At 36.8% G+C, this 24,537-nt stretch overlaps 3 protein-coding genes and 1 pseudogene across 3 annotated transcripts; all 4 read left to right on the top strand.

Moving 5' to 3' along the window:
• The first annotated feature begins 1,030 nt into the window (after positions 1-1,030).
• On the top strand, positions 1,031-4,332 carry LOC120175357 (protein LTO1 homolog). The gene is made up of 2 exons (XM_039181989.1): positions 1,031-1,037; positions 3,802-4,332. Exon 2 carries the CDS (start codon positions 3,813-3,815, stop codon positions 4,224-4,226), a length of 414 nt encoding a protein of 137 aa, XP_039037920.1. The 5' UTR covers positions 1,031-1,037; positions 3,802-3,812; the 3' UTR covers positions 4,227-4,332.
• LOC120175356 (formimidoyltransferase-cyclodeaminase-like) lies at positions 4,144-5,960 on the top strand. The gene is made up of 3 exons (XM_039181988.1): positions 4,144-4,247; positions 4,530-4,955; positions 5,418-5,960. The coding sequence occupies exons 2-3, from the start codon at positions 4,565-4,567 to the stop codon at positions 5,924-5,926; spliced, it is 900 nt and encodes a 299-aa protein (XP_039037919.1). The 5' UTR covers positions 4,144-4,247; positions 4,530-4,564; the 3' UTR covers positions 5,927-5,960.
• Positions 5,961-6,243: 283 nt separating this feature from the next.
• On the top strand, positions 6,244-8,459 carry LOC120175530 (annotated as a pseudogene).
• Positions 8,460-20,892: 12,433 nt separating this feature from the next.
• LOC120175410 (protein ULTRAPETALA 1-like) lies at positions 20,893-23,665 on the top strand. Its single transcript, XM_039182033.1, has 3 exons — positions 20,893-21,134; positions 22,489-22,813; positions 23,467-23,665. Exons 1-3 carry the CDS (start codon positions 20,924-20,926, stop codon positions 23,639-23,641), a joined length of 711 nt encoding a protein of 236 aa, XP_039037964.1. The 5' UTR covers positions 20,893-20,923; the 3' UTR covers positions 23,642-23,665.
• The last annotated feature ends 872 nt before the right edge of the window (positions 23,666-24,537 follow it).

Raw genomic sequence — 24,537 nt, 5'->3', positions numbered from 1 at the left:
GTAACCAAAACAATCAGATTTTTCTTTGAAGAAGCTTTCATTATGCCTGCTTTTAACTCCACGATTATAGCCTTGATTCCTAAGATACATAATCCAAGTACTATCAAGGATTATAGACCTATCTCATGTTGCTCAGTGGTGTACAAAACCATCTCTAAAATCATATTGTTATTACTCCTAACCAGTCTGTTTTTGTTCATGGAAGATCTATAATTGACAACACTCTTCTTGCTCAGGAACTTGTTAAAGGTTATGGTAGAAAACAAATATCTCCTAAGTGTGCTCTCAAAATTGATCTAGAAAAGACATTTGATTCTCTCCATTGGGATTTCATCTCTGTTACCCTCAAAACCATTGGTCTTCCTAGTATCTTCTTAAAATGGATAGAGGTTTGTTTCAAAGAAGTCAGATAATCTATCTCCTTTAATGGTATCTTAGTTGGTTATTTCAAAAGTCAAAGGGGGATTAGACAATGAGACCCTTTATCCCCTATCCTCTTCTTGCTTGCTATGAACATACTCTCCAAAATCCTAAATCTTGTTGCTTCTAAAGGGATATTTGGGTATCACCCTAAATGTAGAAAAATTGGTTTAACTCATCTCTCTTTTGCTGACGACCTTCATATTTTATGCAAAGAATCATGAATCTATAGCTGGAATCATCATTGTCTTAAACCATTTCTATGTCTTGTCTGGACTCAAGCTCAATGTAAGCAAAACTGAACTCTTTGCTGCTGGTATTTCCTCTAGAAACCTTGAAATTATTCATTCTATTTCTGGCTTTAAGCATGGTCAGCTCCCAGTTAGGTATTTAGGAGTTCCATTAGTCACTAAAAAACTGTCTGAACTTGACTGCCAGCCTCTTCTGGATAAAATCAAGTTAAGGTTGTATCATTGGTCTAGTAAGCTACTCAGTTATGACGGGAGACTTGAATTAATCAAAACAGTTCTTTTCAGTGTGGCCAATTTTTGGTGTAGGCAATTCATGCTTCCTCAGTCTATTATTAACTGTATAGATCATATTTGTTCTCGGTTCCTGTGGAAAGGCACTGATCAGGCAACTTCTAGGGAGCGAGTCAGTTGGACATGTATTTGATGTCCTAAATCAGAAGGTGGCCTAGGTCTGAAGAACTTAAAATCTTGGAATATTACTTGCATGATTCAGTTAATTCGAAATATTCTAGTAGGAGAAGGATCCCTTTGGGTGGCTTGGTTGCATTGCTATGTTCTCAAGAATAATGACTTATGTGACATAGATGAAAGCAATGCACACAACTGGTGTACTAAAAAACTTCTGAAGCTGAGACTTACTGCTCTCCCCATTCTGAATGCTCGAACAATTTACACTAAAGATATTTGGGAAGCTGTAAGAGATAGAAAGAGTAAGGTGACTTGGCATAAAGTCATATGGTTCCCTATGCATATTCCTAAGTTTAGTATGATAGCTTGGATGGCAATCCTAGACAGACTTCCAACTCGGGATAGACTGTCAAGGATGGGAATTCTTAATGATGTTCAATGTGTCTTATGCAATGAGGCTTTTGAGTCTATGAACCATCTTTTTGCATATTGTAGCTTTGCTAAAACTCTGTGGAACTCTATCTTAAATTTGACTCACTTGCATAAACCCCAAATGTCTTGGGAAACAATGATTGAATGAGCTTGTGTTGAATGGAGGGGTGAATCTTTAATCTACACCCTACTGAAAATAGTATGGACTTCCTTCATCTATGCGATTTGGGAGGAGAGAAATAGAAGAATTTTCCAGCAAAGAACTAGGGAGGCTGCACAACTTATGTCATCTATCAAAGAAATTGTCCGAATCAAGCTTAGTGGAAAAAATATCAACAGAAATGATTCTGTTAACTATAACATTTGTTGTAAATGGGGTATAGACTAATCATTATTTTGTTGTAATTATTGTTTATACTCCCTTTTGGGACGACTTTTGTAGCTACTTTTCTTCTGGATAATAAAATCTACTTATCCAAAAAAAAACCGACCCCAAACTCATATAGACCACCATCTTCACGACTTTCAAGCAAAACCTCTCCTGTAACTTCATCACGAACAACACAATTCCGTGCATGAAACTCCAAAAAGACGTCATTATCACAAATAAGCTTGGACACCGAAAGAAGATTTCTAATAAGATTTGGAACAAAAAGTAAACAATTCAAATGTAATGAACGAGAAGGCGTAAATAAAGTAGAATGCCCAACACTATTAATGTGCAACCCATTTCCATCCCCGACTACCATCTTACCAGCCCCACGAAACTCAGTGCGATCATCAACAACCGTAGCATCAGTCGTGATATGGTGAGTAGCACCCGAATCGACACACCATGAAGAACGAGCATCGCCCCCTTTGCGCACGGAACCTCGACCATACTCACTAATAAATGCACCACAAGAGGACTCCTCATGATCATTACATGAACAAGAAGATGACCCAATTTCCCGCAAAGTTGGCATTGAAACCGGCTTCGACCACGACCCCGTCCACCAGGCGAGCTAGCTGAGACACGACCTCTGTCAAACACAGGACCACGAGCAGCCTGCTCACCAACAGAAGCACCATGATCAGGCATCACACGAGCATTACCAGACGAATCATCAAGGGACATCTTAGTAAGATTGGCACTAAGTTGCACTCCATCAAGCTGATCAAAGGTCTATTGTTGCACTAAGTTTGTTATCGTCTTTTTAACTGGTTGGGGTCTGCTTTTCTATGGCGGATACAAGTTCTTAACCAGAGGCAAAGGTAAGAAGGAAGAGATACTTTTATATACTCTGAACTTTTACTTATCATTAGAATTGAATAAGCAATTTCTTGCATTGTCAGTGTTACGTTACTTGGAACCGAGGTGTGCAGTCCAAGACAATTATGCTCAATTTTTCTAAGCATTGCCTTTTTCATATACGGAGGATCATACAGTCTTACTCGTATCTGAATATCTGTTTGGCACATTTTAGAAAATGAAAGGTTTGGGTAACATAGGTATGGAGTATGGACTGGAAGTTCATTTTCAGGAGATTTTCTATTGAGTTAGGCCTATGTACCGTCTTGCTGGAGATGTTTCTGTTGGTCAATGTTGAATTTTACTGTTATAACATGGAATCAATATTATTTACCTGCAGTAAAAACCAGATTATGGTTGATACAATATATGATCAAGTGCAGTATTGGCCTCTGTCACACATCCATTTGTTGATGATCACTACCGTGTGATGTAATTTCAATGAGAAAATCTAACTAGTGATAGCTAATAGGAGCACTTAACAGTTTCTTAGGTTTCACATTAGTGTAGTCCTCTCATTTCATCTTTTTCTTGTTGTAGAATGCAGTGGAAACGGCAAAGAACTGAGGTTGGAGCTTTTAGTTTTTACAAGATTCCCAGTTAATAGTGTGTGCCTGGAACTTTGATGTCCTTAGGATATTGTTTTCGCATTTGTTGATAAGATATTATGTTGATGGATTAGGAAAGTAGTGAACTATACTTTTTGAATTTAACTTTTATAGGAATAAATATTATTAATTTCAATTTTTAATAATATTCAACATTTTAATTTATTTTCAATTTTAATAAACAAATACTATAACAAACAATAATTCAATTAAAATCTATTTTTAAATTTCAATTTTATAGGAGTAGATATTATTATTTTTATATTAAAAATATATTTTCATGAAGTCCAATTTTTATTGGGCCAGAGTTAGGCTTCCAGCCCGTTGTACCTCCTTTGAATCATTCAATATAAAATGCAGCCGCCCGAAAACTAAGGTTATAGCCTTATAGGTTCTATTCTCATGGAGTGTGCCGAAGATATCTTCGATTCATCGCTAAATCTTGAAGAAACCCATTACCAAGAAGGTCACAAAGAAGGTTTCAACCATGGCATAACCACCGGCAAGGAAGAGGGAAAGGAAGTGGGTCTTAAAACGGGTTTCGAAACAGGCGAAGAGCTCGGTTTCTACAAGGGCTGTGTCGATGTGTGGAACTCCGCCATCCAAGTCGATCCGACCCAGCTCTCTGCTCGAATTCAGAAGAATATCAAGCAGATGCAGGAACTAATCCAAAAGTACCCTGTTATGGATCCAGAAAACGTAAGCGTCCAAGAAATAATGGAAGCTTTGAGGCTCAAGTTTAGGGTTATCTGCACTGGGTTTGGTGTGAAACTGGAATATAATGGATACCCAAAACCTAATGACATCGAATTTTGATTTCAGCTAATTTCGGTTTAGGTATTTTTGTTGCATACGCTGGGTATCAGATGCTAATGCTCTTTGTTTGTTATCTTTGTTTATCTTGTTTTTATCGAATTTGGAATTCGATTCTCCATTAATCAGTATTAAGTAGTGCAGTGTGCTATTAAAGTTTCAGTCTTGATCTGTTTCTCATCTGGATTCACCTTTTGTTTATGCTGGAGTGCTGGTCCCCACTTCTCCCTTAAACTGTGGCTAAATGTTTGCCTTTTATCTTATTTTGTTATCTCTATATATCTATTCCCGTATCCTTTTTGGCAGATCTTAAGCAAGTAGAAAGAGGCGGAGAAGCAAAGATGTTGAACAAGATGCTGGCTTGTGGCAAGGTATATATTTCTGAAAGCCGAAATAGAGCAGCTTTGGAGTCGATTGAAAGAGCTGCCCAGCTATTCCCCGAGGCTGCTATTGTGAATAAGTTCATAGATGTGACTTACAATAGAGTTGGGTATACGGTTGTTTCTAGATTGACTCCAAAACCATCTCAAGATTCATGTCCTTTGAAAGATACAGTGTTTGCCATTGTTAAGTCTGCTTTGGAAACCATAGATTTTGAGTTGCATTCTGGAACCCATCCTCGACTCGGAGTTGTTGATCATATATGTTTTCACCCCTTGGCACATACTTCCTTGGACCAGGCAGCTATGATTGCAAAGTTGTTGGCAGCCGATATAGGCTCTAAACTCGAAGGTTTCTTCTTTTTGAATTTAATGCTATGTAGATATTGCCAGTATTAGTTGGATTAATCAGTGGAACTTTGGGATATGATTTAGCAAAAAAATGTATATTCCTCTTTAATCAATGAATCTGTATGACTCCAGTCAGGTATTGTAGAGGTTAATAGAATTGGTGTTTCTCTGATCTTTTGTTGTAGCTATTTGGTCATTCTGAGTATCTACAATGAACACTCACTCACTTTCTCCTCTCTGGATTAGGCCAGAAGCATGGTCTGCATGTTGCTTAGTAGACATTTTGTTCTTTCGACATTAGAACTATTAATATGCTATTTTACTCATTGATATTATTTCTTTCCCTTTTTTTTCTAATTTTGTATCATTGTATCATTTTTGTCTCCCGCCTTGATTAGAATTTAGAAGTTGAAAGGCAGTAAGTAAGAATCATTGCTGATGACCTTGAATGTTAACTGTGTAGTACCTACATTTCTTTATGCGGCTGCCAATGAGAAGGGAAGGTTGCTTGATTCTATCAGAAGAGAACTCGGTTATTTCAAGCCTAACTCAGGCAGTATTATATGGTCTGGAGGGTCTAAATCAGGGTCCTTGCCACTGAAGCCTAATGCAGGCCCAGCTCAAGCATCTCCAACAAAAGGAGTTATTTTAATTGGTGCCACCAATTGGGTTGCTAACTATAATGTCCCTGTGTTCTCAACTGATATTGCGGCTGCTCGTAGGATTGCGACAAAAGTGAGTGAGAGAGGAGGTGGACTTCCTTCAGTGCAAGCGATGGGGCTTGCACATAGTGATGGTGTTACTGAGGTGGCTTGTAATTTATTGGAACCAAGTGAAGTGGGAGGAGATAGAGTTCAGGTTGAAGTTGAGAGGCTCGCAAAGGTAGAGGGTTTGCGCGTAGGGGAGGGGTATTTCACCGATCTTACACCCGACCAGATTATTGAAAGGTACATGAAGTTGAGTTCTCATTAATGAATGAAATGTGATCTTGGATGTGTTTTTTTTTTTCTGTTCTATTCATGTATCTCATTTTTTATTGCTACTCTATTGCCTCACAAATACATTTTGATCTTATGAAGAATCACATACACATTTTACTTTTGAACTCCATTCTGCGTAAATATTAGTTAATCTTTGGTTTGACAGTCTGTTGCTATTGAATTGTTATAAAATAGGGTGAAGCCTAAATATTCCCCTGATTTCTGGCTTATTGTATTTGCTTAAACATTTTGACCTGGGGGAACAATTCTTGCTAACAAGTTAATGAACTGATTTCAGAAGTATTAAAAATGGCTGGCCCTTTTTCCCATATGTATGGGGTAGGAGGAGGTAAGATAGTAAGATGCTCTCAACACCAGGTTGAGAGCAACTTCCGTAAGAGACCTCTGTGATTTCAGAAGTATTAGTATGTATCAATAATATACTCCCCATGTTAGAGTTAATCTTTCTTTCGTTTCATATAAATTAGAGTTGATTGTATCACATATTCTCGATCTATAACTCTCATTTTAATTTGATCCCTAAATTTTTAACTATTTTAATTCCATCCTCAAACCATGATTCTCCTCCTAAATTGGTCTTAAACTTTTAAATATTTCAAATTCATTCCTGAATCAATATATTTTAAATTAATACGATATAGATAATATAAGAAAACTTACATTAAAGAAAATGGCATCCAAATTGTTAGAAAACGTTCATTCTGCAAGTATAATTTTACTAAGATAGTATGTTTTAAACTCATATGATATGGATATTAAATCAGTTAAAAAAATTATATGTACGACTAGTATGATTTGAACGTTTAATTTTGAGGAAGGAGGAGATGCATAATCAACACTCTTACTGGATAATGGGATACCAATAATATAACCAATGTGAACACGACCTACTCAAATTTTTAGGGTATCACTGTCTCACTGATCGGTTCCTACAAGGCTACTGTTCTTAGCAACTCAGAAAATAAATCAGTTTACATTCCGAGAAAACACGTCCGTTTTCAAACTATCAAGATCAAATAAACAAAATATCTTTGATTTGTGAGGTGCACAATGAGCATAGCAATGCAAGTGCACCACTCACACCGGTCACATGGGGTTTGATTTAAAAGCTCACTTAACTCTGTCCACATCCATGCATGGCCAATTTTCCCTGCAGCGGAACGACGTTTCTAACACATTAGGGTACCATTTTCTTCTGACTAAATGCCGACGCTGAAAAGTCAGGCTTTTTGACGTTTCTGGTTCGAGGTTTAATCTTTTTATCTCCACGAGCATGTTTGTTTTCTAAGCAGCACTTGTTCGTACCTATATGGATCACATGGGGATTTGTTTTTACTCACATCAATGATAAAAAGGCAACAAACTGTTGTGGAATCACGAGCAAAAGGAAGCTGTAGATATTAGCTCAAGTATCAAGGTAAGGTCCAGCTCTAGTTATAGAGTTCTCTATCCCTTTGCTTGCTAGTTAAACTATTTCTCAATGGTTTGTGTATAACCAGAAGAAAAATGGTGCAAATCAGTCGGTGTTGATATGCTTCAAGATCTATTTCTCTGAATCTCGTAGCCGTGAACTCCTTGAATCCATAGAGAGAGCTGCAAGGCTAGACCCAGAAACTGTTTTCGTCAACAAATTCGAGGACCTAGCATACAACCGGACACGCTTTTTGTTTGTTTCATACGTTGTTCATGACAGCATGGGTAGTGCTATTTATAGCCCCTTGCAACAAACTGTCCTAGCCATGGTTGAGGCTGCTTATGGAACAATAAACCTCGAGCTGCATTCTTGTACGCATCCTCGGCTCTGTGCGGTCGACGACATCGTTTTGCATCCCTTGGCTCGGGCATCCTTGGACGAAGCAGCTTGGATTGCCAAGGCTATTGCAGCAGACATTGGCAACCGATTCCAAGGTAAGTTATTCTTCTAATTAGTATTGAAAACTTTTTTGTAACATTGTTTCTACTTTAATGTTGCAGTGCAAGTGTTTTTGCTCGGTGCGGCACACCCAACAGGGAGGGCCCTGGATAACATCAGGCGGGAGCTCGGCTACTACAGGCCCAATGACATGGGCAATCAATGGGTAGGCTGGGCTTTGCCTGAAACACTCTCTGTATAGCCTGACGAAGGGCCAACCGGAGTATCTCGAGCTAGAGGCATCACCATGATCGGGGCATGCCAATGGGTTGGACTGTACAACGTGCCCATTATGTCGACTGATATCTCGATGGCTCGTCGCATTGCGAGAATGGTGAGCGCGAGAGGAGGTGGTCTTCCTACAGTCCAATCACTGGGCCTGGTCCATGGTGAGAACTCGATTGAAATAGCTTGCATTCTTCTAGAGCCGAATCGGGTCGGTGCAGAAAGGGTCCAGCCCCGGGTTGAGATGCTTGCTGCCCAATAAGGGTTGGATGTGGAACAGGTCTATTTCACGGATTCTTCACCTGAAATGATACTGGATAAATATCTCAACTTAATTTCTGCTGTCAGAGATTGATAATAAAATGGGTCATTGTGCAGCTTTTACATTTAACCCTCCCAATAAATCTTGTAAGAATGGCACGACCCTTCCAATATGCAAGAGTTGCATGTACATTATCCGACCAGTAATCCATGAACGCTCAATGAAATTCAGATGAAAAAAATCTCTGATGAAACGGATTAAAGTTAGGTAATATAATCCCTGCATGCAATGGACTAAAATAAATAAAGAAAAGGAGGCCGGTATTTATTTATATCATTCGGCCATGGGGATGGGTTGGCAAATTGATTGGCCAGGCCAGCTGATGCACCAGGGGCCTTGTATTACAAGATAAAAAAACATAACCAAAAAGCTGAGTATACACTGTACCTTACACGTTCAGATTCGCATAAAAATCTTTCCCACTTTCTGCACACTCATCACAGCTTTTGCAGCCAGAAGTGCCCAGGTGAATTCACGAGATAATGTTTTCGAACTTTTTTATTCACGATATAGTGCACATCTCAGATTAATTGTTGAAATGGGGTGAATTCTACAGTGATGGCCATAGGACGCCATGCAATCCAGGCGATCTTGTAGGACGCCATGCAATCCAGGCGACATACGGGGTGACATACGAGCCATACGGGGTGACATACGAGCCATACAAGCCATATACGAGCCATACGAGCCAATGGAGAGGTCGCCATGCAATCTTATACGAGGAGAGGTCGCCATGCAGGCTTAGACGAGTCATACGAGCCAATAGAGAGGTCGCCATGTAGCCTAGGCGACCTTGTAGGTCGCCATGTAGTCCCGGCGACCTTGTAGGTCGCCATGTAGTCCCGGCGACCTTGTAGGTCGACATGTAGTCCCATGTAATCCTAGCTCACGAGACCTCATGCATGCACATGCAGCCACAACTTAGATTCCTTCACGTGCTCCCCTCCTGCTCCCCCCTGCATGCCTACAGCTCCCAATGCATGCATGTGAACCATTTGAGCCGTGAATTATTGGTACAATAATTGAACCATTGCTGCGTGAAATCAGCTGCTATCATAGCTGCAATTGCACAATTATTGGTGAAATAATTGAGGCAGCCGGTTATATATATGGGGTGTGCATTATCGTGAGAACATAAAAGAAAGAAAGAAAGGGAGAAGAGATTGCAGCCAGAGCTTGGTCGCCGAGATTGCAGCCGAAGAAAGGGAGAAGAGATTGCAGCCGAGAAAGAAAGAAAGGGAGAAAGGAAAGTAAGAAGAAGAAAGGGAGATAAGGTAAATTTTTTTTATATTTAAATTAGTTTATTATTATAAATGTTTAATTTGTTAGTTTAGGGTTTAGGGTAAAATAAAAAGCAGTTAATTAGTTTGTTAGTTTAGGGTTATATGATTGTTAGTTTAAGTTATAGTATACATAAATTAAAAATTATTTAATTAGTATATGTTTGATAGTTATATAGTTAAAAAATAATTAATTAGTTTGTTTGTTAATAGTTAGTTATATAAAAAAAATTATTTAATTAGTTTGTGTTAGTTAAATAGTTAAGTTATATTTGTTTGTTGAATTTATATTATATAAAAAATTAGTTAGTAAGTTTATTAGTAGTATATTATAATGAAAAAATAGTTTATTAGTTAGTTTTAGTTATATAAAAGAATATTTTATTAGTTGTTTAAGGGTTTAGCGTTTACGTTTAACTTATATTTTAAAAAGTTTAGTTTGTTAGTTTATTAGTTTATTATATTATAAGTTATTATATTAAAGTTTAGTGTTGTAAATTAGTTAGTTAGTTTATATTAGATTATATTAAATGATTTTTTAAATATTGTTGTTTAATTTTTTTACAGATTCATTCCAATGGCTGACCAAATTCCACTGTTGAGGCTTGACAATGAACATATTTCAAGTCATTTGGGAATAATGGTGAATAAAATATTTGTTTAATGAATTATAATTAATAAATATTTGAATATTGTTTTATGATTGTGATAATTTTTTTGAAATATTTAATTGTAGGAGGACGAGCAGCGAGTCCTTCGTCTTCGACTACATAAAGTGCCCAAGCCACACCCACTGATAGAAGAAAATTTGCAAGAGGCTGGATTTTGGTATATAACATTTGTGCGAGATTACAAGTTGGTCCCAGGTTTGATCAGTGCGTTGATTGAACGTTGGAGACCAGAAACGCACACGTTTCATTTGCCGTGTGGCGAATGCACGATAACTTTGGAGGATGTGGAAATGCAACTCGGGGTCCAAACTAATGGGATGCCAGTGGTAATGTCACATGAGTTTAATAAGGTGGAACAACTTTGCAACTTGTTTCTTGGGAAAGCGCCCGTACCACCAGAGTGTAAAGGGTGGCGGGTGAGGTTGTCATGGTTGAAGAATGAATTTCAACTTCAATCAAATAGTACGGAGCACGAAATTATATATGCAACACGAGCATATATATTACAATTGATTGGGGGAATTTTGATGCCTGATAAATCCGGTAGTTATGTTCACACTCAGTATCTTCTTTTTTTAACAAATTTTGAGAATTGTAGGTAATATAGTTGGGGTTCGGCGATATTGGCGTTCTTGTATCGTGAGATGTGCAAGGCGTCATTAGTCGTGAATGATAATAATACAGTAGAAATCGGTGGATGTCTGTTGCTGCTACAATCATGGGCTTGGCATAGACTTCCGTTTTTGACACCGATTAGTCGGACTGCGGTTGACTTTCCACTTGCCGGAAGGTAATATGAATCCTCTATTTTAATATAAAATATTAATTAAAAAATATTTATTTTGATTAAAATTATTGAACAAAATGTCTCTATTTTTGTTTTGATTGATATACAGATGGAGGCATAAAATTGAAGGCACAGGGTTGGTGCACAACAACATTAAAGAGTTCAGGTTGAAGATCGACATTAAGGCCAAAAAGGAGGTATGCATAATCTGTATTTTTTAATTATTATTTAAATTAACTATATTATTTGATTTAAATAAATTTTATTGTTTTTGTAATTTTACAGTTTAATTGGAGACCATACATGAATGAAGAATTATTTGCGTTGATACCGCACGATATTTTAGATGGGTTTCAATATTGGTGTGCTGTTACACCATTGATCAATTTTGCTTTTGTTGAGATCCAATTTGGGGATAGAGTGCTGAGGCAATTCCACTTCCACCAACCTATTCCGCGGAGTCCATGGGATCATGACCTCCTCCAAAACTTAGATGGTCGTCGTCCAGTGAATTGGGTTGAGACGCATGACGACCTGCACAGATTTGATGGTCGTCGTAAAGAAAGAGTTAATTGGGTTGAGAAGCATGCAACCTACATTAATGCTTGGAACAATAGGGCTTCATTCATGCCAACTCTTGACGCCATTCAAGACGACGACTTTAATTTTGAGACTTCGGCTTACCTTGCTTATTTTTTGGATAATGGAAAGTCGTTCCTCACAACAATAGTAGAGAGGCGACAATTTTTGAGGTTTAAGAAAAGATTTGGTAAAGCTGAATACTCTCTACTGAGTGAAAGTGGGAGTTCATCTCTACAACCTGAAGCGGAAATGACCGATGTGGATAATAGTGCACCACAATCGTTGCATCACGCAGTTGATGATTCTACTGTCCCGGCATACATACCAGAGTTTGTGCAGCCTGAGGCACCCATCTATTCTCCTACGTTTTCGTCGACGTATGACTTTGAACACATGACAGTTCAAATACCCCCAATGAATGAGGGGGATGGGTACAATACTCCTGAGCCACAACGGCCACAACGTATCAGACGTCCGCCCCGACATTATCATTCAACAACACCCCAGCATCGACAACAATTGTAAACTCATTTGCTATTTATTACAAATTATTTATTGAAATTAGACTAGTTTTTTTAACCTTAACAATGATTTTTAGTATCAAATCATTACTAGTATCAAATAATTAAATATTTAGTAAATCAACTATTTTAAATCATTAGTATCAAATAATTAAATATTAACAATAAATCCTTATTAATAATAATTAGTAAATCATTAGTATCAAATCATTAAATATTTAAAAATCATTAATAAATTCGACTATGTATAAATTTAAACTCAGTAATCCACACTTGTACACTCATTTGTTAGTATTCTATAATTATTAGTAATAATTATTAAATCATTAGTATTAAATCATTATTATAAATAATTACTAAATAATAACTAAATAATTATTATAAAATCATTATTATAATGATTATTATCAAATCATTACTAAATCATCAAATCATTAAATATTTAAATCATTATTAAATCATTTTTATAATGATTATTACTAAATCATTATTATAATGATTATTATCAAATCATTACTATAATGATTATTATCAAATCATTACTAAATCATCAAATCATTAAATATTTAAATCATTATTAAATCATTTTTATAATGATTAATAAATACATAGAAATACATATATGATTACTAATGATGAGGCCTATATCTTGGTAAATTAGGACAATTGTTTTTTGAATGGCCTTCACCCCTACATAATCCGCATCTCTTTGCTTGACCTCTCTCTATAGCATGAAAATCCATACTGGTATGAATTCGAGTGGACTCAGGTCGACCCTTTGGACTTCTGCGAAGCATTGGATTTGGTAGCCATTCATCATGATCCTTTTTGGGCCAATATGATTCATTCGGGATCTGTCTGAACACATAGCTGTAGACATTTAATATCCTACGTAGGTGGAAGCATTCATCAACATAAGTGTATGCGCTTACACCAGCATACATACATGCAGCGACTGCAAGAGCACATGGATATTTCCATGCCTGAAAACGACCACAATCACACCATTTGTGTCGTAAATCAACTCTAAATGTTTGGTCTTCTCCTCCGACGTTACGACGTATGCACGACAAGACAAAAGTATGACCAACTCGGTCGAAATTATGAACAACCATTGATGTTGCCAATCGCTCATTTGCTTCCATTGATTCCACCACTGTAGGAGCCCAAGTTTTACCTCTATTTATGAGACTCTCAATTTCCTTGCCTTTGTCCGACCAAACTTTACCCAGTCTAAAGTACGTCTCTTTCACCACACTCGCTATTGGGAGATGGCGTGTACCTTTTAGTACCGAATTAATGGCCTCAACAAGGTTTGTGGTCATATGTCCGTATCTCCGACCTTCATCGTATGCTTGCGACCATTTTTCCCGCGGTATTTTTGAAGCCCACTTCCAAACACACTGATCATCGTAAAATACCTTCAAATTCTCCAATCTCTTGTCAAAATTTGGTCGACGTAGTTCGTATCCTGTTCCATAATATATTGTGTTAAACCGCAATTAAAAAAACCACGTAAAAAATACACAAATATTGAAAATAAAACTTACCCATGCTGACTATCTCGCTACGAATATGTGCGTTATGAAACTGGTCGATACTATTCTTGCCAATATGACGGATACAAAATGTCGGATATGTATACGGAGGTATCCAACAACTTCCTGGTCGTTCAATTGCCGCCAAAATACCCGTTCCTCTATCGGATATCAAGCAAACTCCATCTTCACGAACGACATATTGACGTAGATTGGTCAGAAAGAAATCCCAAGCCTCTATTGTCTCTCCCTCAACAATGGCGAATGCAATTGGGAAGATATTTCGCTCACCATCTTGAGCAACTGCCATCAAAAGTACATGCCTATATTGACCATACAACCACGTACCATCTACTTGGATCATACGTTTGCAAAATGGAAATCCTTCAATACATGCCTTGAATGCCCAAAATAGTCTATGAAATATTTTCTTCCCTGGCAGAAGTTGACCTTCTTCGTCATATGCGGGCATGGTTTGAGACTTCACTATAGTTCCTGGGATAAATCGCTTCATTGCTTGTAGCAAATGTGGTAGCTCATTGTACGATGTATCCCAATCTCCATACGTCAACTTCATTGCCTTCATTTTCGCATTCCACACCTTGCCATATTTTACTTGATATCCAAATTGGCTTCGAATAGATGCAGCTAACACTGAACAAGATATCATTGGATCCTTTTCAACCATCGCCTTCACGTATTCACATATTACATCGGAGTCCAATAGTCGGTGGTCTTGTTCGATGGAGTTTCGCAAACATGTGTGCGAACCATTGTACCTCGTGATGACCCAAACATCGTGCCTTTGATTTTCGACACTCTGATCTTCCACTTGCACTCTGGGCCATATTTTACACACTTTGCGTATAGGGTTTTCTGGTTGGACTCTGCAACATGGACATCAACATGGCATTTGATGCAGTACTCTTTAATCGCCAGCGTAGCTTCATTTTTTCCTCTAAATTGCACCCCAACTGAAAATTCACCAGAATCATCGAATGATTCAGTCATTTGGTACGGAGGTAAATGTGGCATGTCTGGGAATTCAGGTGCCCTCATTGCATCATAGTCTATCTCGTACATGTGAGGAGTAGCTTCATACGGTATCGGAACTTCATCAATTGCACCTTCACCAAAAATATTTTCGTCGCCGCCCAAAACGGGTTCTTCAGTTTCTTCATCTTCGCTTGAATCATCATGAATTTCTCCCCATCGATTTTCAGCGTCAATATCAACAACCAATTCCGGTATGTTTCTCGTCTCATACTCTGCTGCTGTAGATGTCCCCCCGACTTCATTTACACTTTCCAATAGTGCCATAAAACTGTTCGGGAACCTGTATGTCGGCTCCTCAAACTGACTATATAAAGCCATTTCAGATGGATTTTGAGCCACACCTCTTGATGACCCAGGAACATCACATATGTTACGCACATCAACAAATAATTCAATAACTGCTATATTGGTTGACTCATGTAATCCAACCATGGTTCCAATATCATCATCTTCTTCAAGTGGAACTGCAAAATATCTGACTGGGTTAGAGCATATCATAAACCTATACCTCAAACCATCAACTGCAGCTCGAATTTTTCTTTCTATCTTATGCTTCATTTCTATAAATGTGATGTCTTTTTTGAACATCATATTTATTGGTTTTTCAGACTGAAAAACTACTCCGACCTCATTTTCCATAATCTGTCCATTATAATGGACAATCGTGAAAAAGTTGTTGCTCATTTTCTCTACAAATAAAAAAATAAATTAATTTAGATTAAAAAATTAGATAAGATAATTTCATAAATTATTAAATATAATATAATATAATATACTATTATATTAATGATCAAATAAAATTTATTATTTAACTTGATTGATTGCTTACTAATAAACCTAATAATGATTTGATAATTACTATTAATCTAATGATTTGATATTTAATGATTTAATAATAATATGATTTAGTCATAATCACTAATAATTATTTATTATAAATATTTAATGATTTAGATTTAATACTAATCATTTAGTAATTATTACTAATAATAATGATTAGTTTGATAATATTTTTTATTTTTTAAAAATATCAAACAAATTTGTTAGGCAAAACTGTCGAGATAATGTTCTCGAAATAATTATTTCGCGAGATAATGCGTTGTCCGGATTATTTCATTCAATTAATTTTTACTTCTTACTAATATACACATACAATGTAAATTAAACAAAATATTTTTAAAACAACACTAAATATTTTTAAACACAATATTTTTTAAAACGGAAATTATCTCGCACAAATTAGTTTATATAATCTAATATAAACTTACTAACTAACTAATTTACACATACACAACAAAAAAAAATGGACAACAAAAAATAATAAATTACTCACGTCTTTATGCCTTCTTCATTTACTTTCTTTTCCTGCCTTGTTTCTTTCTTCGAATCAATCTGTATGTGGGCAAATGTTGTGAAATAATATCATGTATGTGTAAACAAAATATTTATTTAAACAACAATAGCTCCCACAAATTAATTTTATATAATCTAATATATTATAATATACCTTAAACTAATAAACTATTTCTTTATTATAATATAACTTAGTTAAAATAACAAACTAATTAAGCACTAATTAATTTTTTATAATATAACTTCAACTTCAACGAACAACCTAATATACGTTTAAAGGCACTAACAAATTAATTAATATTTTTTATATTTAATAACTTAAACTAAGAAACTAATTAACTAATTTTTTATATAATATAATATATAACTTAAACTAATAAACTAATATAATATAACTTAAACTAACAAACTAATAATTTATACTAACAAACTAATTAACTAGATTTTAGTTTTACCCTAAACCCGAAACTAACAAACTAATAATTTCATATAATAAACTAAATTAAACAATAAAAAAATTACCTCACGAACTATGTTTGAGCCTTTATCTTCTTTTCTTCTTCTTCCTTTTCTTTCTCTCGGCAAAGTTTATATGTGCTTATGTTTCTGGTTCTGCTTGTGCTTCTACCCTAAACCCCATATCCTTTATATAAAGCAACTGAGCGTTGGACAGAGTCATTAAATTTGACTGTTGAAGCAAATAATATTAGCATTGCATCGTATAACTATTGAGCATTGAAAGGCTGGCAGCTAAATTAACGCTGCAATAACGCAACTATAGATGCAACACATACAGCTACGGATGCAGGAATCTCTCAGCTATGATGCAACACATGCATGCATCTACAGGAATCTCCCAGACCTTGGTCGCCGAGACTCCATGGCGACCTACCTACCACGCCGCCGTGACCTACACCGTTCGACGTGCATGGCCCATGCACAGTTCCCACGTCCCATGCACAGCATGCATCCCACAACTCCCCCATGCATTCCCACGTCCCATGCACAACATGCATCCCACAACTCCCCCATGCATGCTCCAATACTATTTGATTGCATGGTGACCTACACCTGCTCCTTTGCAAAATACCACACAGGTCGCTCGGATGCCATGGCGACCTCCAAGGTTACTGTAGAATTCACCCCATTTCAACAATTAATCTGGGATGTGCATTATATCGTGAATAAAAAAGTTCAAGAACATTATCTCGTGAATTCACCCACCATTTAGCTTACACAACACTATACTATTTGAAATCCAACTTCAAGCTGACCCCCCAACCCAATGCCCCATGCCTTTCCATTCATTTCATCTCCATCAATATACAATTTTATTACGTTGGACTCTTATGTAATTCTGCCAAACTTGTTCTTTCTCATTTACAAAACTTAAATTCAAAACTTTATTTAAAATAAATAAATTCTTTATCACTCGATCCAACAAACATCAATAAAGAATAAGTTGAAACGGTAGGCCAACTATGGAAGATAAAATTTGAAGTGGTCCTTGGAGTCACAACTCAAACCCAAAGCTCTTCAAGCGAATTCAGTTGCTGAGTCGACCTCCATGTTCCAAAAGCCACCCCCAAGGCATAATATTGGAAAGGGAAAGCCACCCTATGATTTAAAGTAACAACTTCGAGTCACTCCACAATTGTTCAAACACCCTTATAAACTATATATTTTAATCCGAAAATTTTAAAAACAACAACTATCGTTTAACCCGGTACATATTTAATAATGGAAGACGTAGTAAAGAGGGGGACATGCGTACTTTGAAATTTTGGGAGAATAGCAATAATCTAAAGTAAGTTCATATTTATTCCCGCTTTAACCGCAGGCTGCATAGCTACTAGTCTGTATTTTATTGAAGGTCATGCCTATGCTAGGTAGGCAAAACTCACGATATAATGTTTTCAAAATAAATAATTCACGAGATAATGCACTCCCCATATTTTTTGGCCGTAGGTCGCCACGCCTTCCGGGCGACCTACTACGTAGCCATGGCTTCCCGGCGAACTGCACAGAAATAATGGACGTCGTCCCCAACATATAGGTCGCCATGCCCTCCGGGCGACCTTGTAGGTCGCCATGAACTCCCAGCGACCTTGTAGGTTGCCATGCACGCCCGGCGACCAACGTTGCTCCCTCGTGATTCCTGTTGCAGCTGCTGCTCTGCTTTGGTGCTTTGCATGGGCCATGCACGTGGCATGGGATAGGTCGCCATGCATGCCTATGGTCTGCTCTCGCTGCGCCTCTGCTCCCATGCAACGTGAATTCAGCTGCATTATTGCAACCCTTATTGTTGCATTATTACATTATTGCATTATTGATGCATTATCCCAGCTATGGATGCAGCGCATGCATGAGGGAACAGAGGGTTAAAGCTTGGCTGTAATCTCCCAGCTATGGATGCAGAAATCTCCCAGCTATGGATGCAGAAATCTCCCAGCTATGGATGCAACGCATGCACGAGGGAGGGTTAAGTTTGGTCGCCGGGTGTGCATGGCGACCTACCATGTCGCCAGGACTGCTTGGCGACCTACACAAAGAAAATTCGACGTGCATGCGCCATGCACTGCTCCCTGGATAGCTCGCACTCACTCCTTGGTTGTCCGGAGTGCATGGCGACCTCCTTGGTCGCCCGGAGTACATGGCGACCTACGGCTTCACTGTAGAATTCACATTATCTCAACAAATAATATGTCCAAAGCATTATATCATGAAATAAAAATTTAGAGAACATTATATCGTGGATTTTGCCATGCTAGGCACTACTATATTATTTACAATCAATTTGAGCTTTAATTACTAGCTATCAAAATTTACCTGAATTATTATCAAATTTACGTTTTAATCGAGTTTTAACCGAGTTCGACGTTTTAAATCATAAACCCTAAACTTCAATTCCAAAAGAAATTGATTAGTTTATATATATCATGAGTTTATTTTCGGTAAAAACACGACAAAAAATATTAATAAAAAAACTTATCAAATGATCTTAATGATAAAAGGGAGTGTTATTCTTTTCAAAAGTTTCAAATTCGAGCAAATACATTTACAAGATACGTGTATGTTGTCAATAATTAAAAAATATATAAATAAATAATACCTTATATCATCTCAGACTCAAACACATATAAAAAATAAAAAATAATACTTACCTGTACATTTGAATATAATCACCTATCATCTGAGTACTTTATCTTATATCATATACATGAAAAACAACGGTTGAAGATATTAAAATATGAACCTAGACATGCTCAACATTGCCTGTTCAAGATAACTTCATTAACTAAGTTAAATTTCAAGTTCCACACATTTCAATTTTTATCATCGAGTTTAAGCCACCTTCAAGCCTAATCATCATAGTAGAAAGAGATAGATAGTCCTGAATCTGACAATTTTTATCTTTTTATTTTACTTCATGCCCGTCTATGAATTTGACAACCTTTTTTTACGTCATTTTAAAAGATAAAAAAAATGGGTTAAAAATTCAAGTTCAAAGATCAATGTGTACAGAAAAACAGTTGGCGGATAAAATTAAAAAGATTATCAAGATTTAAGGACTAAAAGTTACTTTTTCCCTTATCACTCTCCTTTTGACATGCCAGCCAGCAACCAACCATATTCTTTCAACATACACCAAACAATGGATGTTTTATTAGTAAAAAGTTGCATACAAAAGGGAATAAAGAAACATCATAGGTGAAGATACTTTTTTTTTTCCTTGCATTGGAGACAATGAATGATATCCATGACTCAATATGATCATCATTTGATTATTGTCTGTTCCCAGACCGAACTACTGTCACTAATTGCCCTACTTTAACATATAAAAGCAGTTGCTTTTTGATAATTCTAACACATTCACATGCTTGGAAATGGAATAACACCAAGGATCAAAAGCCTGTGGTACAGGGTGTTGTCAGAGCTAAGCCGTTGCATCTTATATCAACAAGACCTTCAATATTTGATGTAAAGCTCAAGTTCATAACAAGTTCATGGATCGAATGAGTTTACAAGAATGGTAACTGGTAATACTAGACGAGTGGCTTATAAGTTTCATTTATATAGGAAGAGTGAAATTGCGAAAAGGAATTGCGTTGGGAAGAGAAGAAAGAAATTAAATAAATAAAAGGGCAAAAGTACAATAGTATATATAAATATGAAGTCCCCTAACACTAATTTCAATAAACATGTCTCCTTCCGAAGCCCGAAAGCCGAGCCGAAGCCGAAGCCAAAGGCCTTCTCTGTCTCTTTCTCTCTGTCTCTATCTCTGTCTCTCATGTCATGCAAGTAGCACCTAGGCTTTAACCACTCTCAGCTACACACTCCCTTCGCCCCACGACATTTGTTTAATTGTTTCTCTTTGGCCCGCACATTCACACCCCCCAAATACAGCACAGCTCCAGCACCAAACCCTCTCTATTTCAACGTATTCTCCACCAGATCTCCGGGAGTAATCCTATAAAGATGCGAGCTTTTCCACCCCTTGCTTCGTTTTAGAATCGAGACCTGTTATAAAATATCTTTTCAACATTACCCATATTCAAATTTTCTCCTCTTTGAGGGGTTTCTGGGTTCTCTTTCTTTCGGGAAACCTAATAAGGAGAACCGTGTTTGGTGCGTGCGTGCGTTTTGTTTGTTTGTTTGTTTGTTTGATAGCGTCTGGGTGAAGGGGGATCTTGTTAGAGAGAGAGAGAGAGAGAGCGAAAATGGAGAATGAAGTGGAAAGAGAGAGTGGGTCGATGATCTTTAGCGAGGAGGAGTTGGTAGAGGTAAGTGGATTGAAGAAAGGAAGAGATTTTATAGAAGTGACATGTGGGTGTACCAGTCATAGATATGGTGATGCCGTTGGCAGGCTTATGGTTTTCTCTAATGGTGACCTCGAAATCACCTGTGAATGCACCCCTGGTTGCAACGAAGGTCTCTCTGTCTCTATCTCTCCGTTTAACCCTTCTTTTCCTTTTTCCATCTCTCCCCATCCCTTTTGTTTTCCTTTGACGTCGTTGAGAATCTGGGTTTTCATTTTTGTTGGTGTTTAATGCGTGCTTTGTTCAAGTTATGGTGCATTTGACGTTGAAGTGTGTCGCTCTCTCATTTAATCGAGGTTTTGATAGAGTGAGAAGTGGATGGTGGGAGGCTTGAGTCCTTTCGTTTTCTGGTTTCTTATTGACACAGTTTATGTGTATGTTGTTTTGTCTCAGAAGACTTGGCTTTCCTTGCTTGTAAGACAACAATATCGTGTTCATTCATATTTTGGCACAGTCCGTCAGTTTATTTGTTGGTTAAAGATCTATGAGTATCGTCTTCAGAATAACACCCGCATTGTATTGTTTATTGTTGTGATTCTTAAGGTCTTCGATTTAGGCTTTTCAGCATCTAGTTTTTCAAGCTTTAAGTTATGTTTCTTATCATTAGACAGTCAAACACATGGAGAAAACATATTTGTCCATATGGATTCTGCGTACGTTTTTGTTCTTCTTTGTGATGGCATGCCATTTGTGAAGAGTAACTGGGAGGGAGGGATGCTTTTTAATCATTTCCATGCCTCGTTTTACAAGGAGTGTTATGTCTCTAGAAGGGGTGGACGTCCTCTTTCTTGTGTTCTTTTTGTGTGCATGTGCTTTTCTTTTACCATGTGAAAGTAGTACGAGTTTGGCTCGGAGGTTCAAACAGTACTACTAGCTAAATTCTATTATTTTAACACTTTAGCATATAACTCCATGATACTGCGTCCAACTTATTTATCACTGAAACAATATTGTTGAGGAAACAAAATTTGGAAAAATAAATAAAAGGTTAAAACATTTGCCAACTTTTTCCGTCTGATCAGTGGTTAGTGTTACAAATGCTTCTTGTTCAAGGGAGTAGATTGCATGCCGAGTATGTGCATGTCAAGGAACCTTAGGTCTGTTAGGAGACTGTTTTTGTTCATAAAAGAAGAAATATTAGCCATGTCAAACGAAAAGAACACTTAGTTTTACAACTAACTATATAGTCTGGTTGGGGCTTGTAAAAAGAACAAGGTGAATTTGGTGGCCGAACTATATAGTCTGTGTCCTTACAACTAAACATAATTAAAACTGGCTTTAGCTATCTGTACTGTTGTCTCTGCCTTTACTTTTTATTAGAACCTTCCATTGTCTGGTGCATATGATATCATCTTTTCCCTCTTACATAGTCCTTGTTCCTTCCTATTTTCCTAACAAATATAGAAGCTTTGTTTTTTGTTCCATTTTTCTTCTCTAATTGTGTGAATGTTAATTTAAATGGCTAGACAAGTTGACTCCTGCTGCGTTTGAGAAGCATTCTGGAAGGGAGACGGCTCGAAAGTGGAAAAATAATGTTTGGGTGATAGTTAATGGGGAGAAGGTGTCTTTATCAAAGACTGCATTGCTGAAATACTACAACCAGGCATCTAAAAGTGCCAATGGTACTAACAGATCTTATAATGGAAGAGTTTGTCATCGTGATGAGTTTGTTCGCTGTAGCAGGTGTAACAAGGAGAGAAGATTTCGATTGCGCACGAAGGAGGAATGTCGGATTCACCATGATGCTTTAGCAGATGTGAACTGGAAATGTTCGAATCTTCCATATGACAGGTTTGTCTCCCAATTATTGATTGAGTCTTATTTTTTGTGATGCCCGAGCGTGCTGCCTACAACATATTGGGGTACCAGTCATTCTAGAACATGATACTGGACTTGGTTCTTTTCTACCTCTAAAAACATCCTGTTGTTAAGGAATAAAAATGTAAATTGTAGATAATGCATGTGGTAGTAATGCCCTTTTGATTATATGCTAGTTTTGTTTCATTAATAGCCATTCTACTAGAAGCTGTGGGTCAATAAGAACGGGTTATATTTTCGTGTTTGATTGTAGTTGTTTAGCTCAGCTTATGCATCAACATTCAACCATTAACATTTTGTTTAAAAAAATATGCTTTTAGTTGGCAAGTACATTAAAATTATAATCTACCAGGATGTGCATCATTTGCTGTTTCATTATCTGATGAAGCCAAAATGTTCTGGCTCTGTTCTTGAATACCTGCATATTTTCTTTCTTGAAATGAATGTGGAGTGGGGAAGAGAGTTCTGAAAATGCTCAGAGAATAGCTGTTGTTAATATCTTCTTTATATTAGGATCAGATATGAACATGTTAAAGGTTTTTACACAAATTGGTTGCATGGAAATGTAGAATCATTTGCTATATGTTATGGCATGTTGGCAACATTTTATTTGACTTTGTTTTCAGAATAACATGTGATGACGAGGAAGAACGAGGTAGTCGCAGGGTATACAGGGGCTGCACCCGTTCTCCGACATGCAAGGGTTGCACGTCCTGCGTGTGCTTTGGGTGCGAAATCTGTAGGTTCAGTGATTGCAGTTGCCAAACTTGTATCGACTTCACTATGAATGCCAAGGCTTGAATCAACTTTTACAGGATGGGTTACTTCTGTTTGCTGCTTTTGTTATTAGACCCTCGGTGCCTTGGTTCAGCCTTCGTGCTGCCTGCTTATCGACTGCTTTAAAAACTTCAATTTAATCAAAATTAGATCCCTACATTGATGCATGTTTGGTCCATGCTCTTTTTTCTCTGCTATTTAACTCTGTTTATTCATTGATAAAATTGACAGATTCCACAGTTCTCTCTCTTTTTTTATAATCAAAATTAGGATATATGGCCTAATTATGATTTTAGGTCCTTCAAGCTTTAAAACGTTTTAATTGAGTCTTCAATCTACTCTACAATGATGCATTTACTTTTATAATTTTTTATTATTAGGTCCTTAAATTTTAAAAAGTTTCAATTGAGTCTTTCAAACTTTTCATGTCGTTTCAATTATATCATTATATTAACTAGGTATGCAGTTAGTGATGATACATGTCGCTATAATTTGGTAGCAGCAGCAGGTGGCTACTCTTCTTACTTTTTTATTAATTATTTTTCATAATTAATAAAAATAATAACTTACTAATTTTTAAAATTATTTAATCAATAAAAACAACAACAAAATCATATTCTCATATTCAATAGGGTAAGAGGGAGTTAGGGTAGTAGGCTGACCCCAACGTCAGGTTGAGAACAGTTTCCGTGAAAGACTTCCGGCAGTCAGAAAATTAAAAATAAATATAAAATGCAATGCATGTATAAATAAATAAATAAATAAATACATAGTTGAACAGTCTTCATATGCAGTCTTCATATGCGCATATGTATTGGGAAGTAATGCCTGCAAATAAATATCTGCTTAGAAATATATGCATATAGACTGAAACGTAAGACCCGACTAAATTTAAAAAGAGGAAACCTGAAGAGAATGAT

Source organism: Hibiscus syriacus, unplaced genomic scaffold, assembly GCF_006381635.1.
Source record: "Hibiscus syriacus cultivar Baekdansim isolate YM2019G1 unplaced genomic scaffold, ASM638163v2 tig00112206_pilon, whole genome shotgun sequence".
In the NCBI taxonomy this organism is placed as follows: Eukaryota; Viridiplantae; Streptophyta; class Magnoliopsida; order Malvales; family Malvaceae; genus Hibiscus; species Hibiscus syriacus.
This window is presented reverse-complemented; position numbering and strand designations above follow the sequence as displayed.